The 16,534-nt window shown below is 41.6% G+C and overlaps 1 protein-coding gene across 5 annotated transcripts; it reads right to left on the bottom strand.

The window, feature by feature from the left end:
- Window positions 1-831: 831 nt before the first annotated feature.
- LOC127613704 (spermatid perinuclear RNA-binding protein-like) lies at window positions 832-16,220 on the bottom strand. 5 transcript variants are annotated; one of them, XM_052084863.1, is made up of 20 exons: window positions 16,137-16,220; window positions 15,657-15,816; window positions 14,592-14,703; window positions 12,335-12,522; window positions 12,052-12,220; window positions 11,457-11,595; window positions 9,787-9,878; window positions 9,301-9,396; window positions 8,044-8,155; window positions 7,828-7,925; window positions 6,188-6,296; window positions 5,974-6,111; window positions 5,635-5,825; window positions 5,457-5,558; window positions 5,210-5,341; window positions 4,984-5,130; window positions 4,246-4,372; window positions 4,116-4,154; window positions 1,436-1,798; window positions 832-1,322 (listed from the first exon to the last, which is right to left on the bottom strand). In XM_052084863.1, the coding sequence occupies exons 2-20, from the start codon at window positions 15,755-15,757 to the stop codon at window positions 1,213-1,215; spliced, it is 2,565 nt and encodes an 854-aa protein (XP_051940823.1). In that variant the 5' UTR covers window positions 15,758-15,816; window positions 16,137-16,220; the 3' UTR covers window positions 832-1,212. The 5 variants fall into 5 exon arrangements, with proteins under 5 accessions (XP_051940823.1, XP_051940822.1, XP_051940824.1 ...); XM_052084862.1 differs by having other exon boundaries at window positions 16,077-16,188; XM_052084864.1 differs by having other exon boundaries at window positions 15,657-15,794; window positions 16,077-16,185.
- Between the last annotated feature and the right edge of the window lie 314 nt (window positions 16,221-16,534).

Genomic DNA, 16,534 nt, shown 5'->3' with positions numbered 1-16,534 from the left:
TTGAGCTACAAACAGTTCCAATCAACAACCAATGACTAGGTTTTTAATTAAGTGGTGCCTCCTCGTTCATTGACAGGGGAGCAGACTATCTTTACCAAACCCAGTTGTGCAGGCTCCTCAATAACAATAGGAACAAATTGTGTGGTGCGGATCCTCTCCTTCAAGGTGACAGAGTACAGTACTACGTGTGTTTTACATACATTATATATATATATATATATATATATATATATATATATATATATATATATATATATATATATAGATATAGATACACACACGTATAAAATGCACACATACATGTGTGTGCGTGCGTGTATATTATATACATTGATCTACTGTATATCTATATATAGATATATAAAACACACATGCATATAAAAATGTATATATAATATATATATACACACACACACACACACACAAATACTGATCATGTGCTTGAAAACCTATTTTTCCAACTTCAAAATGGGTAAAGTCCATCTTAACAATTGTCATGTCATGACTCAATTGCAATTGAGGATGTATTTCTTATTTTTGTTTTCCTAGTGGACTTTAGAATCACCGCTCTTCTCCCATGTTTTTACTAACATGCCTTGACATGAAGACCACGTGACTTCATGTAACTTATTGCGACATTTTAGCATGCATTGCAACGTGCACAAGCCACATGTTTTAACTGCTGCGAAACAATTCCAGTGGTGTTATGCTTGGCCTTTTAAGCAAAAAAATACAGGCTGAGCTGCTTTCTCATGGTAAAGGTGAAAGCTCAACTCATACCACAAAGGCAGACTACTGACGGGACAAAAATATAGGTTGATTCTCATGAAGTCCTTTACAATTTCACTAATGAGCAAGAAGTTTGCTCTAAAATGAAAGTTATTTATTAAGAGTACTTTTTTTTTGACAGTAAATAAAACCTCAGATGGACAAGCATGCCGAACAAGCTTATTTATAATACAGCTTTAAATCAGAACTATGACAAAGGCATACAGAACTGGTAATCTATGTACCGGTATTTAAAAACACTTCAGGGAACAAGCTCTAACAAACGCAAAAATGATTTGCTGTGACAAAAACAAACAACATTCCAGTATGAGAGACATTTAAAGATTTTTTCTCTTCACATGTGGTGTGCCGGGATCCTAATGAAGGGTGAACACTCAGAACTCGGTGGCCCAGTGAGCCAAGAAAAGCAGCACAAGTGCATGACTAATAATTTGTGCCACTGTTTCCAGGATATGAGGTCTGGTTTTGTCCTGTGTAGGTCTGGTAGGAGCCATAGCCCTGTTGAGTGCTCCAATTTGACTGGTTTGACCAACCTGTGGAGGGAGATCAAATTAGCACCTTGGTCCAAGTCACTAAACATGGGATGACGGCCGGGTATTCAAAGACTAAATATTCAAAGCCAGCTATCAGTAGCATTAGTACTGACCATAATTACTATATACTTGGGTCCCCACAACTGAGCTGGGGTAAGCAGTGCTGTACATGGAGTAGTTGCCTCCCTGGACTGAAACCTCCGTCTGGCCTTGAGTAAGCATTTTCTTCTTTTCATCCCCGTAGCCGTAACTGTAGGGACTCTGTTGGTCAGCAGGCGGGGGCGTTGACTTGTAACTCGTCGCTGTGCTTGTGCTGGCATTTGTACTGGAGACGGGTGGGGAGGAGAAAGTGGTGGCGCTTGTCTCTGGGTAAAATGTGCCATAGCCAGTACTGCCTCCCGTGCTGCCAGTATTAACGGCGGCTGCGGCTTTGGTGGCAACTGTGGTCTCGGCTCCATTGTTGCCGTACAATTTATCTGGAAGAAAGGGAAGCGGTGAAGAAGATCAAAGCGTGTTTCAAATACTTTGCTACATTGACTTACGAGTGCGTCGACGACAGAGATTTAAGAGTTACTGGATCTTTTTTGTTGTGTGAAATACCGGTACTGTACTTCAAACCAATACATTTAAAAGCGGGGTTGAAACGTTTTCGTCTTTTAAGATGGAAAGACAGACATTTTTTTGTATTCAATATATGTGTTGAAACGTGACATGTTTTAGTTCTAAGAACTCTGGTGCCATTTTTCCAACGGTGTGGTTTGTTTGCTCACATGTGAATGCTATTAAATAAATGCTGGTGCACAGATGGTCAAGTGGGTCTCCGCTTTCAACCAAACACGCAGCGCCAATGTGAAAACAACAATGGGATCCTTTGGAAATCCAAGCACTCTTAATTTAAGATTCCATTGACAAGGAGCTTGTCAGTAGTTGCTCACTCAAGTACGGAACAAGTGTTTTGAAAGTTGCCATTTCCTTGCGGCACACAGTATCTGCATCTGTGTGCGCAACCTTATCTCGAACGACATCAAGACAACATTACTTCTTTGGAAGCTTGAGTTTTGCAGCACGATATCCACCGACCGGCCACAACAATATGATTAACTGCACAATCTGATTAGATGTAATACATCAACTGTATCACATGGGCATCTCGACTGGAATGCCTGCATGTGCTGTGTGCAAATCAAAATATACAGATGAGTGCATGCTCAATTTCTCCTGGAGGAATTTCTATCAATGAATTAAAAAAAAAATTAAAATCTTGATCGTTATCACCTTTGCAGCAGTGTAAAACTGTACTACATCAAACAATATTTCAACACTCATTCAGCTGAATGAAGCAACGCCTCTCAACATAAAGTAATGTAGTTGTATACAATGGGAAACGACAAGGCCAACCATCACAGTATCTTTGTAAATGCTTCACCTTTCATGTACACGCTTGTTATTGGCAGGTGATCTAAACGCCATGCCAGGTCTGAATTCACTACATAGGTCTCCTCGAGGGCTGCTATCCTGCATGCTTCAGAGGTTTCCCTACTGCAACTCACCTGATTTTATGGATGAGCTCAATGAGCTTCAAGGGGATGTCCACCCCCAAATTTTTTTACAGTAATGAAATCTATGCGCCTCCACTACTCTAAACAGAGCATTCTAATTAAAATTGTGTTTGTTGAATATTAGTCAAGCAGTAAAATACACCCGCTTTTGTCCAACTCAGGGGCTGTCCATTTTGCCACGTGCTGTCAACTGAAAATAACATCACAGTTGCTCAAGGGCTCGGGTAAGAAACAATTATAGCTTAACTGAAGAAAGCAGATGAGCCGTGTATGGACTTTTGGGGCCGTATAGAACATACCGGTACTTTAATGAAAATCATGGAGTTGACTTCCACTTAAAAAGATGGAGGTACATATAAAATGTGTTGTAATTCTTACGCTGTTTACCTGATTTGGATGTAAATACCCTCAAATTAGAAATCGCAGCTTGCACTTGCAACACACAGTTTTATTTCAAATGCGCTGGGGTTTTGTACAAAGATGGAAACCTTAAAATTATGCATATGTCCAAACATTTGTGGATCTGCCTGCAATTAATAATGAGTAGTGACCACACATGCAGTCAAAATGTTAATATACTGTATTTCACAAACAAAGCTGTGCACAGTCCATCAAGACAAAAGAAAAGCATGCTGAATTGTTGTGTTCAAAGACCTTGGAATGAAGCACATCCGCTTCATGGTGCTGCCGAACCTGACATTCATTGTTGCGATACAGGTTATAGTTACTTAGTAGGGGTCTTACGAAAACCGCCCTGAACCGGTCGAAAATCATTTTTTGATTTAAAAGATTGAAGTGCATTAAATCGACCTGAATCATTCCGCAAATATATCAAGACATGTATCGAATTGTCTTTTGTTGGGAGAAATATACAGTATACATTACTGACAACTTCATTCAAATGCATGTAAAATGACGGCAAAAAAGTCATTGCATCTTACACTCTCAAACTGAGACATACCAAATCAAATCGTAATCCCACTAAATCAAACAGCATCAATGCTTTCCCCTTTGAAACTGGACCTTCCTTGAATCGCTTCGCACCGCACGTATCGAAAACCGTATTGAATTGTCTTTTGTGGAGACATGGACACCCGCGTATTAGTTAGTGATATGCGTTTTGTTAAATTTGACACAGCGGCACAATTGACCCATTTGCAGAGCACCGGGGTGAGAATGTTACCTTCAGTGGTACAGACTACAAAAATAAGGAAGCCGGTTAGTATATACTTACGATAGCCTTTACTGGAGTTGCTCCCATAACTGTAGTTGGCTTTTAAAATAAAGGGAATATATTCACCATCAGTCACCTCACACATTAGCTGTGCTAAGTAATTGAAAAGGTAGAGCATTGAGTTCCTTACTCTTGCTGTAAACGGGTCCTGAAGAATAGCCTCTGCCCCTGCCTCTCCCTCGACCTCTGCCTTGGCCCCAGTCAGGAGCTCCGGAATCTGAAGGAATCCCACGAATGGTACCGAAGCCTGGGATGTGCTATTAAAATAAAAACCACTCATGATTCAACATTAATGTCTACGTTTGGTTAGAATTTGACTTATTAATTCATGTTTTGAGGTTCATTTCATTTCTTCTACTCCGATTCTGAAATGTCAACACATCATAAAAAGTTCTACAAAAATCGATGTAGTGCAGGGTTATAATAGTTTGGGCTTTTTCTTTGGGGTGCTTGTACACACACACGCACGGATGATCAGTATTGTCATTTTAAAACACTGATTGGAACACCCCATATCAGGGTTCGGGAACCTGTGGCTCGCGAGCCAGGTGTGGCTCTTTTGAGGATTGCATCTGGCTCGCAGTTAAAAAAAAATACTGTATTCTCCTTGTCTAATCCATCCATCCATCCATCCATCCATTTTACACCGCCCCCAAGTGGCCAATGACACCAGACGGAGGATTCAAAAGTATTTGATGTAGTGTGACAAAAACTGGAATACTTTCTGATTACATTAACATCCAATGTTTTTTGAAAGTAACACACACATTACAATATTTTTAGTTTAATATTTTGGGAACGCTGGAACAAATTATGCCCGGACGGAAAGTCAATTTGTGCTCCACTCTCGTCTGTTGGGTGCAATTACCATGTCGGTGTAAGTCAGCTTTTTTGTTCTTTTGGGCATGAGAGGCGTTTCTGGGAACAGCTGCTCCAGAGCGGCGAGGGCAGCGTAGGCCTTTGCCTCCTTCTTGTTTGACCCCCTCCCTTTGAACTTTTGTCCATCGACTTCCACCTGGCAGACAGGGACAGACGGGGGTGACGGGCCACGGTTGACTTTTTAAGCATCAACGTGCATTGTGTGCGAGACGCACCTCCATGACAAAACACTTCTCATGAGAGCCACCCGTCTCGGCAGATAATTCATACTTGAGACTACGTCTTTTCTCATTCAACTCCATGACAGGGTTCTTTCCATTCTTGGTCAAAATAGGACCCTGAGTACCCTGTTTAAACCAGACAAAAAGCGCAGAAAAAATCCTTTAGTCCATTTGACTCGTGTCATTTAAGAGAAACAAAATATTTTGAAAAGATCACTGAGGAGGCATAGATCCAACATACATCATCTGATGTGCTGGAAGCACTTGTTGCTTCTTGGCCATCATCAGTTTTGGGCTCGGACTTGGCGTCTGAACCTGTTGGAAGACCGAGATCTTGCAGGACCTATGAAATATAAATAAGTAAACCAGTTTAGGTTCTGAGAGCTGGCATTAGATTGTTTACATTAAAAGAAACTTGCCTTGGTGGCTACATTAAGCTTGGCCGCTCGTTTTGAGGGCCCATTAGATTCATAGGTTTTCCCATTTACATCTACAGCCATGGCAAATACTGGCTCATGGACTGGACCTGTCTGAGAGGTGAGGCGGTAGTCCAGGCCTGGCCGGTACTGGTTCAGACGCATCACGGCGTTCATGCTCAGATCATCTGTCACTAGAGGAAATGCAGATCTTTGTCAATAACCAAGGGACGTGGGGCTTTGTATTTCTAGCTTGGAGTATAAGCATGGTCTGATGCTTTTCTTTTTCCTTTTCTCTTTTTTTTTTTGTTCCAAGTGCATGAGCAGTGGATTATAGATTACATGATTTCCGAGGAAAACGCTTCTGGAATTTGAGGAACTTCCTCTGTTTGCTATTTAAGGAGGACGCATCCGTTCCTGTTGCCATTTCTGTGTAGGATCTTTTAGCCGAAGAAGAGGGTCCAGACGGGTCTCCATGAGCTGGAACACAATACAATCAACAAACATATAAAATTAAAGATAAAATTGTGAATTGATTTAAAACAGAGCAAAATACCTGGGAAGATTTTTGCGCTGGCTCCTTGTACTTTCCATGGCCTACCAGGTTTTGCTTCAATCCCCAAAACTTTGTACATCATTCCAAAGGCACACAGTCTTAATGCCAACTATAGAAAGAAAAAATAAATAGAATTGAGTTAGGGACATCCCGATCATATTTTTTCGTGCACCTGTGTCCGAGTCGATGGTTTTACCTGCCAGTACCAAATCACAAACCACTATCTCGGCACTGCATTAAAGGGGAAGTAGTCCAGTAAAAAATTGTCTACATACTATGTCCTATGCAGCGCCACACATCTAAACACGTCATCCATCCATCAATCCAATCTCTACCGCTTAAACGGGGCTGGGTCGCAGGGGCAACAGATTTAGCAGGAAAGTACAGATTTCCCTTTCGCCAGCTACTTCTTCCAGCTCTTTCCGTGGTATCCCAAGGCATTACCATTCTCCAGTGTGTCCAGGGTCATCCACGGGACCTCCTGCTGGTGGGACATGCCAGGAACATCTCCCCAAGAAGGTGTCCAGGAGGCATCCTAATCAGATACCTGAGCCACTTCATCTGGCTCCTTTCAACGTGTAGAAGTCGCTCAACTCTTGAGCCCCTCTTCGATGACAGAGCTTCTCACCTCAGCACTAAGGGGGAGCCCTAACATGCTGCAGAGGAAAACTCATTTTGGCCGCGTGTATCCGGGATCTCGTTCCTTCAGTCATGACCCATAGCTTGTGAACACATGTGAGGGTAAGAATGTAAATCGACCGTCAAGTGAGAGCTTCGCCTTTAGGCTCAGCTCCTTCTTCACCACGACAGATCGATACAAAGTCCACGTCACAGCAGATGCTGCACCGATCCGCCTGTCAATCTCCCACTCTATCCTGCCCTCACTCGTGAACAAAACGCCAAGATATATAAACTCCTCCACTTGAGGTAAAACCTCATCCCCGACAGAGGGCACTTCATCATTTTCCAACCGAGGGCCATTGTTACAGATTTGGAGGTGCCGATTTTCATCGCAACCACTTCACACTCCGCTGAAAATTGCTGCAGTCAGAGTTAGAGATGTCAAGAGATCACCACACCATCTGCAAAAATCAGATATGCAATACCGAGGTCACCAAACCGGACCCCCTCAATGCCTTGGCTCCACCTAGAAATTCTGTCCATAAAGGTTATGAACAGAATCGGTGACAAAGGGCAGCCATGGCGGAGTCCAACCCTCACTGGAAACGAGTCCGACTGACTGTCAGCAATACAAACCAAACTCTGACATCAGTGTTAGAGGGAACGGACAGCCCACAGCAGTGGGGTCGGGACTCCATACTCCCGAAACACCCCTCACAGAACTCCCTGAGGGACACGGTCGAATGCCTCTCCAAGTCCACAAAGCACATGTAGACTGGTTGGTTCAACTCCCATGCACCCTCGAGTTTATAGCTTTGGATTATTTGGTCATTTTGTGACCGTTAAAATGTCAAAATATTAAGAAAATTGACCCCCCCCTCCCCATCTCCAGTCAGATGAAAATCGCATGATCGTCACATATTTCACAATCATGTGACTGGCCCCGATTTAAGATCACGTGATCGGATTGCGACATCGCTAAGTACTCTTGTCAACCTTGAAATGCAAACTCATTTTACCTGAGCACTCTGAGTTGTGTCTTCACGCTGTTGCAAGGTGAGACTTCCAAGGACATCAATGGGTTCCTTCTCACAGGGATCTTTAATTCCAGGACCATCTACGGACAAATACAAAATACATACAAATACAAATTAGCATCTTAACTCTACTCAATTGTATTTATGGCATAGCCACTTTCATTATAATAATATCCCAAAGACATATTTAAGGCTTACCAGCCAATAGGATTCCAGAGGCAAGGCACTCAAGAACCCTACGGAATGCCTCGCCTGGGCCTAGTGGTCTCTCAGATGTACTGATGGCCTTTTCTGCAAGCAATTCAAGAGGCTGTGCAAGAAGAGACAAGAGGACCACAATGCAAACTTCAGAGCAAAGACCTCTGCCAACACCTAAAATGTAAGCTCAACTTCAAAACTGGATTTGACTATGGGTATTGGTTAACATTTCTTACCTTTGGATCCAAAAGGAATTTTTATAATAATCAATTAGCTGTGTTAAAATCATGTTTCAATCAAGTAAAGGAGTAGTTTGGTTTATTTTAAATGCAGTATGCATTGTATTGTCAAAAGCTGCAAAGGTCCTGAAGTAGGCATCTACCAACGTACATGCATGCATCACCGAAATAATTTGAGCACCATTTCCTTTCGGTGACAGCCACAGTAGCACAGCATGCGAATAGTTGTGTTACACAGGATGTAATGAATGGAAACAAATACAACGGCTTATGATTTTGAGGGGATTTAACATTCTGTATGCATGGTAGATAAATTGAACACTCTATATTATTTCTTGGTGTAATTGTGCGTGTAAATGGTTGTTGGTCTTTATGTACCGTGATTAGCTGGTGACCAGTTCAGGGTGTACCCCAAGGGTTTTTGTCGCGGGCCAGAGTGGAGTTATGTTTTCTCTCGGAGGGCCGTTATGACTTTGAACACATATAAATGTATGAATGCCTGATGGTATCAGTCTTACACAACTAATTGATAGTTACGTTTTGAAATCAGAAGCCAGTAAATTGTTTGTTCACCTATGTTTCAGTTTATTTTAAAGGGGGATTGGTAATTAAAAAAATCTTGTAGTATCTCATATCTATGTCAGTGTTGTGAAGACAATTTGCATGAATCATTAAGTTAACAGACATGATTTGCCTTCGTGGGCTACATGATTCCACGGGCCACATCTGGCCGCTGGGCCTTGAGTTTGACACGTCTGTATCAGCTGGGATAGACTCCAGCACATCTGCAAACCTAGTGAGGATAATCAGTTCAGATAATGCAGTGGTCTTCAATCCTTCCACAAGGGCGGATGTCCTACTTGTTTTCCATCTCTCCCTGCTGCAACACACCTGATTCAAACGATCAGATAAATAGCAAGCTCTGCAGAAGCTGGATACCGTTCTTGATAATATGAATCAGTTATGTCAGCAGCAGGGATAGATGGAAAATTCTACTACATTTCAAAAGTGTGCTTACCCATCCTGAAAGCGGCGCCCAAGTAGGAACACGGATACACAAATCCCTCAAGACCCGGATCACAACTACAGCAGACTTCAGGTTATTGACTTTGGCCTGGAGACACAAATAAGGTGGTTGAGTTTAAGCTGCATCATCCCCACATTCTTTTACTAATTTCTTCCAAAGACCAAGAGCAAAGCACAGAGGCGAGAAATTCTCTGCGACATGAACGGTAATGACAGGATGCGCTGATAGTTGTGATTTAAAAAAAAAAAGACAGAAAAAGAAGGAAAAAAAAAAGAAAAAGGACCAGGTAGGTCTGGAATTTAGTATAAGGGAGCAGTTAATTTCTCATCATTTCAACTAGTCAAAGCGCCACTTTCAAGATGATCGACTACAACAACTGACACTCAAAATGTTTGTTTTTCTCCTTAGGGAGAGAAAATCAAAGGCATTCAAAGATACAGTTGAACGTTATGTACAAATAATGACGTGAATGCAAACCTGGAACCACTTGGCGTGGCGGAGAGACGCCAAGGAACTTAGGCATTTCTGTCTGTCCAGAACATCCGGCAGATCGTTGTCTGTTTGCGATTCTATTGACGAGGTGGAGTAAGAAGAAAAGGTACAGTTTGACCAAGGGGGTTGATTCTGTCTTGCAGCTTAGGGAGCAGCAGCCTTCCACAAACCCAGAGCAGTAGGGAGATGAGGTCTAATAGTCATAAGAACATCTTTGAGTGAAATGGTCACTTATAATCAAAATTGCCATTATAATTGGGCCATCCTGACATGCTTTTGCTCGCATGTGGCAGTTTCAGGTGTAAAATCTCTTCAAAGACCCCCCCTTCCCTTAGCTCAGTGGCTCGGGTGGGCTGCTTTCCCCCCCATCCTGAGACAGCATGTCCAGTTGGTCAAAGGTCCAGCCGTCCTACAAAAAAAAGCTTGACAAACTCCAAATCAATCAGTGGTAAAGCACAGGAAAAACCTCCACGTCTGCTCTACTCTGCAGCAAAACTGATGGCAGGACAGATTTGACATAATCCAGTGTTTGTTTACTAAACACTGTGGGGCTCAATGACTACACGAGCATTGTTTAAAAAAAAAAAAAAAAAGAAACAAAGAAAACATCAAGATCAACCAGCAGGTAGAGCAAGCGCCACTGGACTGTTTGAGAATTGCTCAATGGCAACTACCGATAGACTAGAAATGGATGGTCACAGACCTCACCCAAAAACCACAATTTCTTTATGACGTACCCGACACAGCATCATGTTGGGCAACAGCTTCCATGTGTTATATAAATAGCCATTTTCTTTTTTTCTATTTTTCTTTTAATTTAAAGCTATAGCATTTCTTTACTTGGGAAAAAGGAGAAACCATTCAATTTATGGTCACTTTGTAAACAGGTTTCATGAGAGACGGCTCACATGCTCTGATCCAGGGGTTGGCAAGGCAAAATGTTGAAAGAGCCATATTGGACCCAAAAAAACAAACAAACAAAAAAAACATATGTCTGGAGCTGCAAAAAAATTAAAAGCCTCATATAGGCCTTCTAATAAGGCAACACATGCTGAATGTATCTAGCTATATTAGCCTACTATGAAAATGACTAAGTGAAAGAGCAACTGATCAGGGTCAGCATGGACCTGTTTCGGCAACATAGGATATGGAGGTAAAGCACAAGCCCCCCCCCCCCCCCCCCCCGCCTTTCTCTATCATCAGCAGCACAAAATATTACAAAGTGCAGTTCTGTTTCATGAACTGTACCAGGACTACAAAGTCTCCTTGTATAAGCCTTCAGTTTTCAGGCCAGTCCAAACAATTCACCTTGACTTTAAACTTCAAAAATAACTCTGACTCACGCTACACATTGCTAATCCTCGACCAAAACTCAGGTTGGATTTTGGTGATCAGTTTTGCTGCAGTGAGCGCAGATGCACACCTTCAGCATCAAGGACATTCAGAGCGCGCTGGGAAGACTTCAATTAAGGCATAAGCAGTAAGGTTTTTTCCCTTATTTTTTTTTAAATAAAGAACTGAGGCATTATCGTCAACATGTATAACGTGAAACATTTACAACTTGGGTGGGGTATGACTTACTACGTCAGTGGAACAGACCAGGATGGGTACACACCCATCTGATCTGTGTTAAAACTACTCTAGTGTACACTCACTCTCTTCTTGAGCCTCCACCCTAACTTGAGGAGATGTGAGATGGAGGGTGAGACTTAGAGCCAATGCCTTGGTGCTTTCCACTCTGATGGCTGCATCCTCTGGACAAGGGGTCACTGTGTACAAGCCGGCTGACTCAATCTGTTGCAAAGAGGAACAATGCTTCAGGCCAGAGATGGGTAACTTAAATGATGCATACAATACACATACAATGTGAACACTTCTTTTGGTTTTGTGTTTAGTTTGACCATAAACTAAAATGTCATTAAACAGCTTAAAGTATGCTCAGGGACGGCAGAATCACATATACAACATGTTTGCTGCGCAAGCAACATAGTATATTCAGGCTACTTTCACAATGTAAATGCACTGCACCATTATGCACGTTAATCATTTGTCTTCCATTATGACGTTTCAACAATCAGAAGCCAAAATGGAAATCATGATTTAATTTTAATTAAACATCCAGCCCTAGGATAGGTAGCAGTCCATCCATCATTGTCTCACTGAAGAGAATTGAATATAATTTATTTATTCATTTATTGATGATTTCACATGCGATTTAATAACAGTTCATCCATGCCGATGGTGTTGTACCTCTAAATGGTCTAGGAGACTCTCAGCCACCTCGTTTAGCAATGTGATGGTTGGTTTGTTGAGACAAAGCAGCACCAGTTCCAGGTTCAGGTCTCCTTTGAGCAGAAGTCCTTTGGCCAGCAGGCCAACCCTCATAATGCCATGCATTACACGATTTTCTGCATTAGCACTTGAAACAAATGAAATGGGGGAAAAGTTCAAAAGAGCAGAGGATTAACATGACAGAGTAGAGGATTAATGCTACCAGGTGCACCAATGGGGAGATATCATTGGGATAGCTTACCTTTTGGTCTCTTTTGTTCCTTTATTCGAAGCGTCCATTTTCTCAGAAAGAGCTTTTAATGCACACTCCACATGTGAGACAATTGTCTGCACTGCGTCTAGTTCCTCTGCTGAGGGGTATATTTCAGAGTGTTTGGCCATCACACGGCGATCATTTGGCCCTGAGTGTATCTGGTTGTACGAAACGCCCTTTAGTTTGAAGGGGTTGAAGTGAGGAGGAGAAAGGGGAGATGGGGGGAAGAAATATATAAACTTTTTGTGGAACACAAAGCATAAATTAATTACTATCTACCATCAAATTCCCCATTTATCCATTGGTCCCCTTTATAAACTACTAATTGGAAGCTACAGCCAGTCCCGGCTGACTAAGAGTGAGAGGCAAATGATCCCAAACAAATAATCACTCGCGCTGCTGTGGTTCACATAAGGTGCTTTTCCATTTGTCCCACTCCACAATGAGATGGCCTCACTTGGCCCCAGATGTTCACTTTTCGATTCAACTTTTTTCGGGCCAAGCATTTCCAATGGATTCACTTTTCAGAAACATCTCGGAGATGATTCTCAAAGTTCATAACAAATTTGAACCATACTGACAATTTCATATGTAATAATGGATGCATTTTTCATGATTTAATTTGAAAATTCTGCAGCACACGCACTGCTTGCTTGCCGTGTCTCATTCAATTGGATGAGAGGTTTTCAGCAGCACACGAGATGGTGGGTTTGGGTGCAGTGGCGGTTCTGGCTTTTGACGATTTGATTAGCTGTACTTTGCGATGTCTCCATGTCATGCAACGGCAATTAGTATTTTGAATCGCTTCAAAAACTGGCCGAGACGTGCCACTTGTAAAATGTTATGACAAACTTGACAATATCTTACAAATGGCAAATTCTATGATGAAAACTTGCATCATAGAATTGATCCAGCTAACGTCTCGCCACACGTATGTTGAAACGGAAATGCAATAGCGGCGGTGTCAAGCATAGCGGAGTAGTGTGGGGCTGTTTGGAACTAACAGAAAAGCAGCATTACTGTATTCTTTGAACAGCAGGGATGGGATCAATTCTCACTCAAAATGCTCTTTATTTGCCCTGTGAGTTGTGATGGGCCCCATTCTATCTGAATTAGAGAAGTGGTTAAAGAAAATAGATGGATGATCAACGGCCAGAAGAGGTGCAACGATTATCCGAGCAAACGACTAATCGAATTGAGAAATATTTTGATAGTCAATTAATCGTTTAATTTAATTGTCCAAGCGCTTGCAGCCTTTCAACAGTATACATTCTCAGACTTTTGTAGTTCTCCATAAAAGCAGGCATATTATCTTTGTGTTGGATCAAAATAAGACATTTTAAAAAATCTGCTTTACTTTGGAAAATAATTATCAACATTTCTGCCCATTTTCTGACGTGTGACGGACCTAGCCAGTGGCTTAATCTTAAAGTTTGTGCACTTTCTGCACTATCAATTGAAATAATGTTCTGGTTTTCAATGTGCAGTAATCACTTGTCGCTTCCAGTGGCATGTATTGCGGCTTCAATGCTTTGCGGGTTTTTCCATGAAACTGTATTCACCCCCAAAATAATAAAACAAATTCAAAAATGAAAAAATAAATACAGCCATATCAGCAGCCATACTGCAGAAAGACACGTTTCATGTTTATGCGCGGGAGAGGTTTCCCTGTATGCCGAACAAAGAGTTGACGTGAGGTTTTGTCCATGCCTCTACTGTACTGTACATGCCATGGGCACTCAAACAAGGTTTGTGTTTGGTTCCCGACACGACATCGACCAAAGAGAGCATGAGTGGATTTATCCCATGAGTTGATGATTCTATGTCGCAGTTTTTAATCTTTCACGAGGGGGTTTGGTCCCCATTAACCGCAAAAGACGAGGGATTACTGTATTGCTGATTCATCATTGATGAACAGGTTAATCAATTAAAATAAATGTTAGTATCCACTCTATTGGCCAGTTGTGTAAAATGTGGCAAATGCCCACTACTGTATCAAATAATCATTGTTTATGTGATGTTAGGCTATCTATATTTAGTCCTCCGAATAATGTAATCTACGCAAAAAATGCGAAGTAGAAAATTACAATTAACATTTCAGAAATGCACCAAAACAAGGTACATTAACCAGGTTACTAACTAGTATAATAACAATATTTGATTATTATTGAAATTAACAGCTTTGAGAAAGCAGACTGAATGGCTAAACCCAAGATTTTGGGTCACTGGATAATAAAAGAGGAACCTTATTATATCGATTATCATCAGCTGTCGCCATTGTAGAAATGTAGTCATGGTAATTTCTCAGCTCCTCCTCGTAACACCGGCAGTCGTACCAGTAACGCAGCTCCTCATATCTGCATGACGTAGATAAGAGAGCCAATAAAGCAAGAATCTGCACACATTTTGCTAAAATGAGTTTGGCAAAGGTAGTAAACAGTCAATATGGTTGCAATATGTTGACCTATGTCGTGACACAATTCTCAACCCCTCCAATACATCACTAATGCTGCACTCCAACAAAGTGGTACGTTTGACCCATCCTTCTCGGATTGTACCAGTTGCGACTTGTTCCAGGCGAATGTAAACAATTAGGATAATAATAATAATAATACATTTTATTTGTGGGCGCCTTTCTAAGCAGTCAAGGATACCTTACAACATTAAGTTAAAAACAAATATAATGTTAAAAATAACATCATGGCTGATTGCAATTTTTTTTTTAAGTTTTGTTCAACAATACACATGTTGAATTCTGGCAAAGCTTCCTACATAATTCGCATTACTTGTACAAAGTATGTATGGACCATGACTTATAAGCATTTCATATATTTTAATGAATAACTTTATGCAGGAAGATAGCGGCGTACCTTCAGTCCAAATCATCTCGTGTTCGGTAAAGTTATGTCAAATAACTAAATTAATGCGATAATAAATAAATAAAGCTAAAGAGATGCTCATAACTTGCACCGTAAATTATGTTTTGCGGTCACGGTCTGTGCATCCTGGGGGTCGCCATTGTCGAGTGACGTCAAATATAAGCCGGTCGGCGAAATTGGATCGTTCTTTATCCGACTTCGCAACTAGGACCTCACGAGTCAAATGGGTGTTCGAGTACACTTTTCTCTGTGGGGGGTCGTAAAGGTCCAACCTCCCACCTTCCTCGAATGCAGCAATATAGTGGAGGTGAAGTATAGCGGGCCCCTTAGCAGGGTCATGCAATTGCACTGATGACAATCCACATGCGCAGAAGTTTATCACAGTAATCTTTTACAAAAAAAACGGACAAAAACACATTTTAGATGTGTACCTGTCAAATTCGTGCGGTAGTAACCGGTGGCCTTGTTGGATGAGGTTGTCCCAGTGTAGAAGCTCATCATACGCTTGATGTTCGTCCCATCTAGCCGCCATGCTATCACGTCTCACAGATCCAAGCTACCAGGGCCACCTGTGTTTAAAAACTCTTCTTCCTTTACCCCAAAGGCAGTAGTTGTTCGGTAGTGTAAGTGTTGTGTAAATCAAAACATCAATGCTACCCTACGTGTTTGGTTAACAGCATACTTAAAAAAATATTTTACTTAGAAACTTGCTAGGCTAGCGTTTGTAGCTCGGGCATTGCTGGTGATCGAGGTTATCGTGGTCAAGTTGCTATGAAATACAGCAATTTGTCAGTATATAATCAACGTATGTCTAAAACTATGGCAGGCTATTCTGTGTGTAAACGGTTTACCTTCAAAACAGAAGAAAAACGGATTTATAATGTCGACCTGTCTGACAGAAACGTCGCTACCTTTTTGTCGTTAGCGATCGATGACGAGTCGCTTGCATATGACGTCACCAACCTGCGCGGTTGTCTGAAACACTCTTAAAAGAAAGACTGCCATTTCTAAGATATTGTCAACAACATTGCTGCTAACAACATTGCCACTTGACACGCTCGGAGTAAATAACCACCGAGTGCTCTGACTAAATAAGAAAAGAACACAAAGGAAGACAACTAGCATCGCGTGGCAATTACGTTCCAGATAGGGCGTCTCTTTGTAGAACACCTTTGGTTGCGTTTCCTCCATTTCGGATGTTGGGGTTGTTATACATTCATATAGCGGAAACGAGCAGCGTTCTGTTTAAGCAACGTTAGATATATATACACACACACATGTTAATATCTAAACAAAATAACGCGTGGGT

Source organism: Hippocampus zosterae, chromosome 13 (assembly GCF_025434085.1).
Source record: "Hippocampus zosterae strain Florida chromosome 13, ASM2543408v3, whole genome shotgun sequence".
Lineage (NCBI taxonomy): Eukaryota > Metazoa > Chordata > Actinopteri > Syngnathiformes > Syngnathidae > Hippocampus > Hippocampus zosterae.
The sequence above is the reverse complement of the archived record's forward strand: the minus strand, read 5'-3'. Positions and strand labels throughout refer to the sequence as shown.